The 13,465-nt window shown below is 40.1% G+C and overlaps 1 protein-coding gene across 1 annotated transcript in view; it reads left to right on the top strand.

Moving 5' to 3' along the window:
- Positions 1–13,465, top strand: part of CNKSR2 (connector enhancer of kinase suppressor of Ras 2) — a 188,698-nt gene that overhangs the window by 21,626 nt on the left and 153,607 nt on the right. Inside the window, exon 4 of the mRNA XM_072854498.1 lies at positions 7,325–7,412. Within this exon, the coding sequence (XP_072710599.1) occupies positions 7,325–7,412 (88 nt within the window). The remainder of the gene's footprint in view (positions 1–7,324; positions 7,413–13,465) is intronic.

Genomic DNA, 13,465 nt, shown 5'->3' with positions numbered 1-13,465 from the left:
ATCACTAGCCCTTGTTCTTGTGGGGGACTTCAACTTACCAGATGTCAGTACAGCAGGAGTCAGTACAGAAATACAGTGCAGCAGAGAGGAAGCAGTCTAGGAGGTACCTGGAGTGTGTGGAAGATAACTTCCTGACACAGCTGGTGAGTGAGCTGACTAGGGAAGGCGCCCCACTGGACCTGTTGTTTGTGAACAGAGAAGGACTTGTGGGTGGTGTGGTGGTTGAATTCTGTCTTGGGCATAGCGATCACAAAATGATAGAGTTTTTGATTCTTGGAGAAGTAAGGAGGGGGATCAGCAGAACTGCTACCTTGGACTTCTGGAGGGCAGACTTTGGCCTGTTTAGGAGCCTGGTTGACAGAGTCCCTTGGGAGGCCATTCTGAAGGGCAAAGGAGTCCAGGAAGGCTGGACATTCTTCAAGAAGGAAATCTTAAAGGTGCAGGAGCAAGCCATCCACATGTGCCAAAAGATGAGCCAGTGGGGAAGACGACCAGCCTGGCTGAACAGAGTGCTTTGGCTGGAACTCAGGAAAAAAAGAGACTTTATGGCCTTTGGAAGAAGGGGCAGGCAACTCAGGAGGACTACAAGGATGTCGTGAGGTTATGCAAGGAGAAAATTAGAAGGGCCGAAGCCCAACTAGAACTTAATCTGGCTACTGCCATAGAAGACAATGAAAAATGTTTCTATAAATACATTAGCAACAAAAGGAGGGCTAAGGGGAATCTCCATCCTGTATTGAATGCGGGGGAAAACATAGTGACAAAGGATGAGGAAAAGGCTGAGGTACTTAATACCTTCTTTGCCTCAGTCCTTAATAGTAAGACGAGTTGTTCTTGGGATACCCAGCCCCCTGAGCTGGAAGACAGGTATGGGGAACAGAATGAAGTCCCCATAATCCAAGGGGAAGTGGTTAGCAACCTGCTACACCACTTAGACACACACAAGTTTATGGGGCCAGATGGGATCCACGCAAGGGTACGGAGGGAGCTGGCGGAAGTACTCACCAAGCTGCTTTCAATCCTTTACCAGCAGTCCTGGCTAACCGGGGAGGTCCCAGTTGACTGGGGGTTAGCAAATGTGACGCCCATCTACAAGAAGGGCCAGAAGGAGGATCCAGGGAAGTACAGGCCTGTCAGTCTGACCTCAGTGCCAGGGAAGGTTATGGAGCAGGTCATCTTGAGTGCCATCATGTGGCACGTACAGGACAACCAGGTGATCAGGCCCAGTCAGCGTGGGCTTATGAAAAGCAGGTCTTCCTTGACTGACCTGATCTCCTTCTATGACAGGATGACCCGCTTAGCAGATGAGGGAAAGGCTGGGGATGTTGTTTACCTGGACTTCAGTAAAGCCTTTGACACTGTTTCCCACAGCATTCTCCTGGAGAAACTGGCTGCTCATGGCTTGGATGGGTGTACTCTTCTCTGGGTAAAAAACTGTCTGGATGGCTGGGCCCAAAGAGTGGTGGTGAATGGAGTTAAGTCCAGTTGGCGGCTGGTCACAAGCGGTGTTCCCCAGGGCTCAGTACTGGGGCCAGTTCTGTTTAATATCTGTACCAATGATATGGATGAGGGGATCAAGTGCACCCTCAATAAGTTTGCAGACGACACCAAGTTGGGCAGGAGTGTTGATCTGCTTGAGGGTGGGAAGGCTCTACAGAGGGACCTGGACAGGCTGGATCAATGGGCTGAGGCCAATTGTATGGGGTTCAACAAGGCTAAGTGCAAGGTCCTGCACTTGGGTCACAGCAACCCCATGCAATGCTACAGGCTTGGGGAAGAGTGGCTGGAAAGCTGCCTAGCAGAGAAGGACCTGGGGGTGCTGGTTGACAGCTGGCTGAACATGAGCTGGCAGTGTGCCCAGGTGGCCAAGAAGGCCAATGGCATCCTGGCTTGTATCAGAAATCATGTGGCCAGCAGGACTAGGGAAGTGATCGTGCCCCTGTACTTGGCAGTGGTGAGGCCGCACCTCGAATACTGTGTTCAGTTTTGGGCCCCTCACTACAAGAAAGACATGGAGGTGCTGGAGCGTGTCCAGAGAAGGGCAATGAAGCTGGTGAAGGGTCTATAGCACAAGTCTTCTGAGGAGCAGCTGAGGGAACTGGGGTTGTTTAGCCTGGAGAAAAGGAAGCTGAGGGGAGACCTTATTGCTCTCTACAACTACCGGAAAGGGGGTTTTAGAGAGGTGGGGGTTGGTCTCTTCTCCCAAGCAGCAAGCCATAGGACGAGAGGAAATGGCCTCAAGTTGCACCAGGGGAGGTTTAGATTGGATGTTAGGAAAAATTTCTTCACTGAAAGGGTCGTCAAGCACTGGAACAGGCTGCCCAGGGAAGTGGTGGAGTCACCATCCCTGGAGGTATTTAAAAGAGGTGTGGATGTGGTGCTTAGGGACATGGTTTCGTGGTGGACTTGGAAGTGCTAGGTTAAGGGCTGGACATGATGCTCTCAAAGGTCATTTCCAACCTAAACGATTCTATAGTTCTATGATTCTGTAAGTATGATACCAGTTTTAAAGCCCTCACAATGTCTATTGTTATAAAATAGCTCAGTACTACAACTAATGGTGAAATATGATTAAGTTTTGTTTTGGGGCAATGCTTTTTCTAACAGCAGTCTGTATTTGTCCAATTTGCAACTTTTTAAAATGAAATAGTTATTTCTATGTATCATTTTCCCCTAATCAAATGTTATATGAAGAAAGCAGATGAGGAGGCTAAAGCATATGAGGCCAAAAATGTTGATAATGTAGAAACACTGAGTGTATGCATCTCTTTCACAATACACATCTTTTTTTAATTGTTTGGTAAGGATTTTCCTTCATGTACAATCAGTAGTTGTGAGTATTAATAGCTGTTGAATCCTATTATTTCTTAATTCTGTGAGGGAATTAGCTGTGCTATATTGATGTAGCTGTTTTTTCTACCAATCCTTCAGGGTCGCTTAATTAATAAATGTTAGATAATATAATTTTTTTTTTTTTGTTCTGACCGATGTTGGTACTGCTGAACATTTTAATTAGGTCTCAGTTCATAAAAGTGTATACATACATGCATGTGTGTTACAGCCTGCATTACACATGTATTAACAAATTCATGTTTCAGAGGTGTTTTATTATTTATCTCAAACAGTGGTTTAAAAAACATGAAAAGAACCAGTAGCTCTGTCATGCCTGGTGTTAGGGAAACCTTATTTCCTGTAGATTAGGTTCTTAAAGTTGATTGACTTTAATGTTAAAAAAAAAAAGTAAGCACCAATTATAATTTTTTTTCCCTCTGAATGAGGTATTTAGAAGCTCTTCATCTCGCTGGAATCTGTGGTGTCTAATAAGGTGCAGGCTCACAACGTGGGTTTGTACAGTGGAAAAATTAAGAGGCTCCCACTTTTCCAGCTGCATGCATGATCACAAAACATGTGTGAACTTAATTATCCTTGAAACCTATTACCCACTCATTTGTGAAAGTGGTTTGAAAATGGCTAATGGCTTCAAATATTGGAAAGGAGAAGGAGGGAGAAAAGGTGAGAACAAGGGCAAAAGCATCCTGCATGTGCTTGCAGAAGTATTGATGTGATCGCATAAATCACCTTTCCTTAGGAGATCAGGCATAGAAGGGGTAGACAAAGAATGGAAAGGAGAAACCAGCAGAGGTCTGGAAGAGAAAATGAATGGAAAGGGCGTATGGTCAGGTAGGTGCTCTGTGGAGCTACAAAGGTGTTTTATGTGGGTGTTGCAAAGGAAGAGAATCGCAGGGAGGTTTTGAAGGAAGAACAAATGAATTACAGGAGAAATTGAGTAAAAAAAGTTCCACGAATGGGGAAGTTATGTGGAAAAAGGTCTTGGAAATGACTGAGAGAGAAGTAAGACGATGGGATACTGAGGTCAATGTCACAGCAGGAAGTGGGGCAACATATGGCCCCAGTCCAAGGCAGTTCTTTAGTTCTCGTTTAACTTAAAGAGCACTGAATTGGACAGCACAGATGTTGAAAACTGCAGTTGTTCTCAGCGCCTTTGCTTTGCTGGAGCCATAAGAGGCACCTGAGACTTAAGGGTCCAAAGGACTGCTAAAGATGTGGCTTTGAAAGAAAAGAGTAGAAATTGGAAGTTGATAGAAATGGCTCAGCCAAGCCAAGGAAATAATTTTTAAAAAGTAGAGAGAAGTGATCTAATTAAACAAGGAATTCCTTTTACTTGGTGTGTTTCTGATGCCTTGAGGAGGAAAGTGTTTTAGCAGCCAGTTGAAAAGTTGTAGTGTATGGAGGCTTTATTTGCATTTATACATATTGTTTCCTCTGTTGCAATTCAATACTATTGTGCTGTATTAAAATTACAATCAGTGGATATATTATTAATGAAGATGTTTTTTGTCAGATTGGTGTTTCACATTATGTCTTTTATGAAATCCAGTCAGGATCCTACAGTGAAGTTTCTATTGATATTTTGGTTGAAACTGCTGGCATGTTGTTATACTAAGTCTTGCTGGACTTTCACTCTTGAAATTCAGCCTTGGGATTTAATACCAAAATATATTTCCTTTGGTAGTAAATATTTAAAGAGGCTTTTGTCCTTACCGTTTCTCCAGCTGCTTATGCAGTAGTGGCTGTATAGTTGTGTGTGCAGATTGCCTCCAGGGAAGTGGTCTGAACTGGGGAGGGGAAGGAAAGGGAATTTCAATTTTACTGGTCCAATTTGCAGCAATACCCCAGAGAGGCGTCACAGAAACTGATGTGAGGGAGTCGATTTATAAGCTACAGAGACCTACAGAGGAGGCAGCTCGAGGACCCCTTACCTTATCTGCAGGAGCAAAGTCCATATTACATGGACCTGTCTCCTTATCTTTCCAAGTTGTTAAGCACTTTTCAAAATATTATATATTAGTTATTGATTTTTAGTAGTCGTCTCCCTCCTGCTGACACTCTTGCTGCCTGCTTCACATGCTGTTTTCAGTAAATCTTCACTGTGTAAACTTCGGTGTAACAAAAATGTGTAATGTCTCAGTCCCTTTGCCTGTTCTTTAATGTCAACAAAGTTTATTTGGGGCATTCCTAACGATCTTCACTAAGAGCAATGATGGTAAAAATGTCATTATTTTCCTCATGAACCGTGAAACCAAACTAAATTGTAAAAGTATGAGGGAAGATGATGCGGTATTACAAGTCAAAGCCTACCATGCGATTTTGTTTAGAGAAATGCTGGAGGCTTTGAAATGTCAAATAGATTCCAGTTGTGTAATTTGAGGATCCAATTGTATTAACATCCATACTTAAAGTAAAATAATACCATTTGCTGGCTTGATTCCATTCATCTTCAATAAAAGTGAGTTCGTAAATGAACATGACCTTTTTAAATCAAGGTTTCAGGTAGATTTCAGAACCTCAACAGTTACAATTTTGAAAAGAAAAATATCAGTGGTTTTGTACATCTTGGCTAATGTACTTTTTTAAACGCAATTATGGTTCATAACGAAGCAGTTCAGTTGCCTTTTATCCTTTAATATGCCCACATATCTCCTGAACTTCAGTAATACTCCGTGTGTGTGTCTGTGGGTAGGCCTGCTGTAGTGTGTACCTACTATACAGTTGCCAGATACTGCATAAAACTAGGACTTTGAATTGTGATTATAGGTCTGTGTCAAATAGCTTTTGTAAGGCACATTTTGGAACTTACCCACATGCTGTCTACTAAGTCCTCACTGTCTTGTTGCTTTTATGTTTCTTAAACTCTGCCTAGCTTCCAATTTCTGTGCTTTTATTTTAAAAAGAATGTACTGCTTTTCTCCCTAGAAAATACAGGCAGAAAGTATATGTTGTAGTATGATGTATTACATCAAATTAAAGCTGCTAGACTTGAGTGTGCACCTCAAAGTTCATTCTATCTTATAAACCATCAGGGCTGGATTGGGAGCCCTGGAGAAGAAAGAGGGCATTAGAAGAAGCAGGCAGAGATAGGGAACTTCACATGGGTTTATTAATGGACATTCCAAATCTGCCTGCACTAAAATTTCAGTAATTCTGCATACAGAAGAGAAGTTTAGAAACCTATTAAGAACCAGTAGAACTATATTTGTAGTTATCATTTGGACATGCTTATAGCAGAGTTCTTTCTACTGGAAACTTGTCTTTAGGGTTAAGTGAGGAAGGCATAATACCAACCAGCCCTGTAAAACTCTTGAAGGTATATACTAATATGTATGCTCTAAGATGTGATGAAAGAAGGCAGTTGGGGAAGGGACTAGTCACCCAGCTTAATTTAAAGGCAACCACACTTAAAGTATTTTTTTAGAGATCTTGGCACATTGCATGATCTGTTGTTAGTTTATTCAGACATTACAATCCTTGTGGTTCTTTGCCACCTTTTTTTTGTTTTAAATGTTTGAAGCAGGTATATTAGGGAGAAATTCCATCTTTGCAATGCTAATAACGCCCATAAAAACCTCGTTTGCAACACTGATGAAGACAAAATCTTGACTCCTTGGAGAAAATACCAGTCCTGCCTAGTCTTTGGCTACTTCTTGAATATAGAAAATAGGCCAAGTTGAGTTAATAGTTTAATACAGACTTGTAGTACAGAAACCAGATGACTGCCAGCCTCACTAACCAAATATATTTTAGCAGTGCCTCTAGAAAACAAGCAAGCTTCTAGGTAGGCAAGCATTTTAAACATTCTAACATGAAGTTTTAAGGTACAGGATACATGTAGTCTCTAAATGCTGGATTACGCTTTTCACTAAGCGCTTCTGATTGTAGCACAGTGTGGGGGGATGCTAGATTGTGCCTCCAGTTTAGCCTTTGCAGCCGCTTCTGAGCGTTGATGCGTCTCTGGCTCTAAATTCTATTCTCCCCTTCGGATAAAGATTTTACTTCTGAGTCCCTCCAGTACTTTTACCAGATATTAGATCAGGTCCCAGGAATCCCAGGAAACAGCCAAATGCTTTTCTGATCTGATTCACATCTGGACACCATTCCTGTCACAGGTGGAAGCGGTGCCTCTGGTTGCCTTTATGAGGATATTCCAAAACAAATGCAGAAGGCAAGGTGGGCTTTTTCTGGGGGAGTAAAGGCAGTCCAGAAGCAAACTGGAAGGCTGTGAGAAATAATGCTTTTATAAATGGAATTTCTTAAAGAGGAACTTAAAAACTGCAAAGCCAAGGAGAGGTGAATACTTACCATGGATATGTCTCCTGTATTTTACAATTTTAGTAGTACATTTTGGGTATTCTGTGTGATTTTAGTATCTCTAGAAACAATGTGTATTAGGCGCATTGTACACCAGTGAAACGAGTGGATATATGCTAGTGCTATTCAACATATTTTTTTTCTTCTTTTTTTTTAGATCACCTTTTGCTGCTGTCACAGATTACTCAGTAACAAGAAATAATGTCATACAGCTCTGTCTGGAACTAACAACAATAGTACAACAGGTATGAGACTATCTGCTTAGCAATTTATTTTTTCCAAAATTGTAAATGGCCATTACCTTCTTCACACAATTTTGTATTACTCTATCTATATAATTGTCTAAAAAAAGAAAGGAATACTAGCAGTAAATGCTTTATAAAAATTCTGCTTCCTGGTTTTATATTACTAGTTTGAGTTGTGCTGTGTATATGCCTCTGTGTGTCTCAGCAGTAAGATTCATCTTGAGTTCTCTAGCCTAATATCATCACTATAAATTTACAAAATCTACTTGATAATTTGCATATTTAATTTCTTGTAACTTGTCTTTACTTTTTAGTTAACTGTCTGGTTCAAAAGGTCTGTATGTATTGGACTTCAGTCATCTGCTCTTTCATACAATTCATATCATCTAGACACCTCTTAAGATGACACATGTCCCCATGAGGCTAGAATATTTTGTATACATTTTTGTACATCCCACCTTCAAGAAATCCAGAAGTAGGTACTGAGAAGTACTTGCTTTAATGGACTTCATTTGGGAGTGCAATCTAGAGAGCCTTCCCCACCCTTCTGTTGCTCCTCTGTGTGTGGTTTAGGTCCATCCCTATCTTTGCTTGTTGTTCTGCTGAAACAGAAAAGTCTCTTTTGCTTCAAGTTCAAACTAATGTTGACACAAATTTCTGTAGAAATAACCTAGGAAGTTAAAGTGGTTCTATTCGGTTGAGAGTCATCATTTACCCTGATGCATGCATTTCTGAGACCAGTCTGCTACTGGTGCCTGTGAAGGACCTTGGTACCATCTTATACCATTGGTTGACCATGCGGTGCAGCAATGTCCATCGTGCGGAGGGAAAAGGGTCCAAAGACGGTTGCCTCTCCTGGCGGTTCAGCAACAGCAGAGGGAAGAGACCGCTGCTACCAAGCAGAAGTTTGAGGGAGTGTTTGCACTTGAGAATGTGGAGTGGAGAAAAAGAGAGAGAGTGGGCTAGGTAGGAGTGCTGAGGAGACTTTTTCTGGTTTTCAGAAGCATCACTCCAAACTGAGCAAAGCTAAACTTCCCCTATGGCCTCTTGGCTTGACTTTGTATGATGATACTCTCCCTTTTATAAAATGCATTTTTCTCTGACCCATTCATAAATGTCTGCAACACTGACGATTAGTTGGGTTTGCCTCCTACCTGAGTTGGAGAAGAGCAGTCTCGTGTGTTCAAGCTCAGGAAATGAAAGTTTCTCACTTTTCTATGTTATTATTATTATTAATAATCATTTTCCCTCAATTATGTGTGGGGTTTTTGATGTGGAAATGCAGCATGGGCTGTTCCCTCCCCACAGGTCACACAGCGAGGGTGTCTGTTTGCTTCCCAGGCCCGAGGGCCAAAGGGTGCCCTTCCAGTCCCATCCTTCAGCTGCCCCAAGGTCCCCACCGGGCTTTTTGCCATCACCCTGCCTCAAACTGCGACAGAAATGCCAGCAGTGGTGGCTATGGAAGAATAGCACAGGCCTTCATTTTCTTGGCTGCCTTTTGCACGACACATGTTGTTTATCTGTTGTCCTGTGGCTTGTTGTGCCCTTGCTGAGCTGTGAGAAGGGGTTGGTATTCTGGGAAAAGGAGGCACGGAGGGCTTCCCTTCCCCTTGGCCAAACTGCTCATTTTCCACAGAAGTAGCTGTGCATCACTGTCTAGTTTTTTAATTGAGGGGAAGAGCCAGCTGATCCATTTTCATGTGTCCACTATTAGTGAGAAAGTGGGTAAAATATCAACCACTGCAGTATTTCCCAAGAATTAGCTCAATATCAGTTCATTTTCTTACAAATTCATCCCTATCCATGATACTGCTAATTTGCTATGGTATAGGTAAATATTTCTCATATGTATATTTTTCAATGTGAATGAGAGCAAATTTTACTATTTAATACCTATGGAGAAAAGCAGTTTTATCTTCGCCAAAACTGACATGATTCCCCAATCAGGAAGCAGTTCACTACATAAATCCATACTTTGAAGTCAAAAGGAGCACTTGTGTGCCTAAATTTAAGCATGCTCTGAAATTGAATTGGGCTGTAGTCAGAAGAATGATAATGAAAAATTCCATTACTAGTCCCAAACACATGTGGTTTGATCTCTACTTAAAACAAATGCATTCCAACATAGCATTTTAAAATGTCTTCACTGAGCTTTTCTTTTATATGGTCACTGAACACACTGAAAATCGTCCTTGTGCTCTCTTAAGGCTGTAAATTGAATGTTTCAGTATCACCTTATCAGGTGTTTTTTCTGTCTCAGAATACATTTTCTTTTGTATGCAAAGTACTTTATAGTACTTCACTAACTTAGAATAATTTATAATTTAATTAGAAAATATTTTTTTGGTTTGTGAAAGACCTACAGAAGGCGATGTTACAATTGTTCATGTAACAGTAGTTAACAACAGATTTTTATAAAGCTTAATGGTTTATTAAAATAATGTACAGTCTGTACATTTTGTCATACCTTTAACTTTTATTTTTTTGAGACATTCATACAATTTAAAAATAGAACTCCAATATTCACCTCAGTAACTGAGCACTGGCAGGATTGAAAACTGGGGTTTTTCGTGTTAAGTTACAGCCAACCTTCAGATTTATTAACCAAAAATAATTCTTTAGTCAAGATGGAGGAAAAAAACCTAAAATTAAGCTGGCTTGCTTGAATTATTTTGCACATCTTGAGGCTAATTGTAATGTCAGTGTTTCTTCATAAAAGTAAGTGTTGTTGGGCTCCCCCCCCTGCCCATTATCAGTGCTAAATAGATAATGAAGAAAAGAAACGACAGAATTACTGCTCTCTCTTATAAGTACGAAGTCTAAAAATCTGTTGAGTGTCTGTGCTTTAACCTTTAAATAATTAGAAAAGTTGGATTTATAATACCTACTTAGAGAGACTTTGGAATAAGATGCAGAATGGCACATACTTTGTTTTAACCATTTCATTTCCTATGTGTGTTGCAAATTGCCCAGGACCCGACTAACAGGCCAGCGTGCAGTGGGTATTTGCCAGTGCAAGCAGGTCCCTCAGAGCACTGCAAGTTATTATTGTAACCTGCTTTGCATTCACACTAATCATCTGCTTCTGTGCAGGTGTTTTATTTTGGCTTAGGGGTTCTTTTTTTCCCCCTTAGGACTTTAGGATATTGTTTCATAGGCACTTCCTGCAGGTTTTCACTCTTAATACCATCCTCCTTGCTGATGGCTTATTTAATTCCAGGCTTGTATTCTTGTTTCATTTTATAATCAACTCTTCCCTTGCAGCAGAACACTGGAGGGAAAAAAAAGGATTTAAATAACAAACAAATCCACGAGACTATCATGATTTTTGCTGCCATTCCCTTGCACTCTCTGCCTTTCTCTCCTACACCTGTCTGCTGGCTTGGAGCATCCCCATAGGAATCGGAGGCTGAGCATTACCTGTACTCCCTCTTTACACTGCAATAAGTAAAAAAGGCCTGTTCTTTCTTGATGGTACAAGATAGATATTAAAGGAATATCGGTGTACAGGTTGGGGGAGGTGAGATTGTTTTGGGTTGTGCTTTGTTCCTTTTTGGTTCATTCATGAGTTTAGATTTGTGTCAGCAGAATTGTTCCAGTCACAAATGCATATAAGGAAGAACATGAGTGACTCCTTGTCTTTATGGCGTTCATGAAAGTCTTGCTATTGACTTAGTCGGGGTGTTCAGTTTCAGAAAGTGACAGGTGCTGGTCCTTTTAAGTGTGCTTGTTTTGTTTTAGAAAGGTAGCAGTAGCTACAATGATAGCTGTAAGGAGTAGAAGATTTATTGCTTTCTTAGGCAGTCTGTAGGTAGCTTTTATTATCATTCTCAATGCTCTTATTCCTCAGGAACCCATTAGTGTTTCACTAAAGAAGCTTTCTTCTTTAGAATTAAAACCCTGAAAATCTTGGGAATATCTGAAAAGTCTAATTTTATATTGACTTTGTAAGTTACCAGACATTTAAAGAAAACTTTACTGCTGAACATCGTAGTTCTTATTATTGCTGTTTAGTAGTGATCATTAGTAGCACTCGTTACATGTTTTTTACTTTCCTTAATCAGCTTTCACAATGATTTGCTGTGTTTATTTAGTTTTAAAACCACTGGTGTTTGTCTCGTAGCTTTAATGTCTTGTGGGATTTACTTAGAAAGATGCTCCAACAGAAGCATAGCTGTAGGCCTGTAAATACTCCTTTATAAAAGCTTCACTGCAATTACTGCTCTGCCTAAACACCTTTTTGAAAAGGGACTATGCAGTGGAAGCAATTCTGTGTAACAGGGATGGAGATGGAGAACAGTCACTTGGCTGACATGGACCTGGCTTGCACTGTTGTCACAGAACATATTTCTGACTTCATCTGTCTCACAGCAACGTTTGAAGGTAAACTCAGATTTTGAATGACACAGGGTGAGAACTGGAGTGATGCAATTTGGGAGGTGACGGCCAGGATGGAAGATAGCTAGGGAAGACCAAGACAACCATCCACAAAAACTCTGTCTGGACATACAGGCACCTGGGATTTTGAGCTAAAAGCTCATATAGAGCACATACAGAAGTGCCCTGTGCACTGCCTCAGCTGAGTGATTTGGAGCTTATTTCCAATTTAAAGATGTTTTGAGATTCAAAAAAGTAAGTGTCCATATACTTCGTGCCCCAATGGACTCACTTCCCATGCTAGAGGAGTAATCTTCGTTGGGCTTCTAGCCATTGCTGTCTTTCAGATAAAAGATATTGAAAAGGATCACAAATTATTTCTTGAGTAATGCACTATTTTTGTATGACATGGCATTTTTTATAATCAAATGGCTGTGACTTATGTGATAAATGTTTCAAATATTAAGTATCACTGAGAAACTTAAGTGCAGGCTTGTTTTCCAGTTTGAAGGATAAAAAGGGAATTTCTTAGCCTCAACCCTGTCTCAGAATCCAAATGCAATAATATAAAATGGCTCTATTCACTTGATAAGGACAATGTCAGACAGGTGAATAGAGAATAAGAATTAATATCCTTAGTACTATTGCTACAAAGTATCTCTCATACAATCTTTTCTATCACAATTCCTCATTTTTGTCTTAAGTCCTAGTTATTAAGGACTTTAAGGACTCGATAAATATAGCTTTAAAATTTTGAATTTTAGGTCATACCAACTAGTTAATTACTTCAGGTATCTTTCGCTAATAAACTGGCTTTAATAGTTTAGTGCTGTGAATATTTGATTGGTTCCTCATTACAGATTCTTTGTGCTTCCAAATTGTTGGGATTTTTCAAAGCAATGTGTGTTTGATGGAAACAGTTGTGTATTAAATTTTAAAGTTTTTAATTTAAGTTTTCAACGTTATTCCTTCCACCCCAACTTTATTATCAAATGCTTGCAGGAAAATCTTTGTTAGCCTACCATGGTAATAATTCCTTCCCTTCCCCCTTTTTTAATAAAAATAATTCATAGTGAGGAGGCCACATTCTTGGAATTTAAAATATATTTATGCATAGTGCACTGTTTATACAAAATGCCCCATTTCAGTTAAGCGTACAAGTAGGAGGGTAAGTGTACAAGTGGGTAGCTAAATAGATGTGGTGAAAAGTTAAAACCAGAACAAAAAAGCCCCCCTTACAAACAACACCCAGGCAATATCTGCCTATAATACATGGAATCCAAATGATATTCATATGAAAGTGTTATAACTTATTGCAAGTAACACTGTCAGAAATTTAGACTGACCTTGTATCCTTCAAGTGCTGCTCTTATGCAAGATTTTCTGTTGCATAAGGTTCAAAGCAGTGCTCAGAAGTAGTGGTGTTTCAGGATACGTATTATCCTCTGCAGTTGTTTTCTTCACATTTAGAAGTCAATGTATAATGTATAAGGCAAAATGGAATTTAAAGGATTGTTGGAAATATGAAACTGTTTTTTGTTTACAAGAAGCTGTATCAAAGTAGTTTCAATTTATGCTCTTTAGCAATGTTTTTCTCTTTTTCATAGCAGAGTAGCTTATTTCTCTATAGCACACTTCTATGGAAAATTTCAGATGTAATTTAATGTAATGTAAAA

This window comes from Ciconia boyciana, chromosome 1, assembly GCF_034638445.1.
Source record: "Ciconia boyciana chromosome 1, ASM3463844v1, whole genome shotgun sequence".
In the NCBI taxonomy this organism is placed as follows: domain Eukaryota; kingdom Metazoa; phylum Chordata; class Aves; order Ciconiiformes; family Ciconiidae; genus Ciconia; species Ciconia boyciana.
Note: the sequence above shows the minus strand (reverse complement) of the source record. Positions and strands in the feature narration are given on the sequence as shown.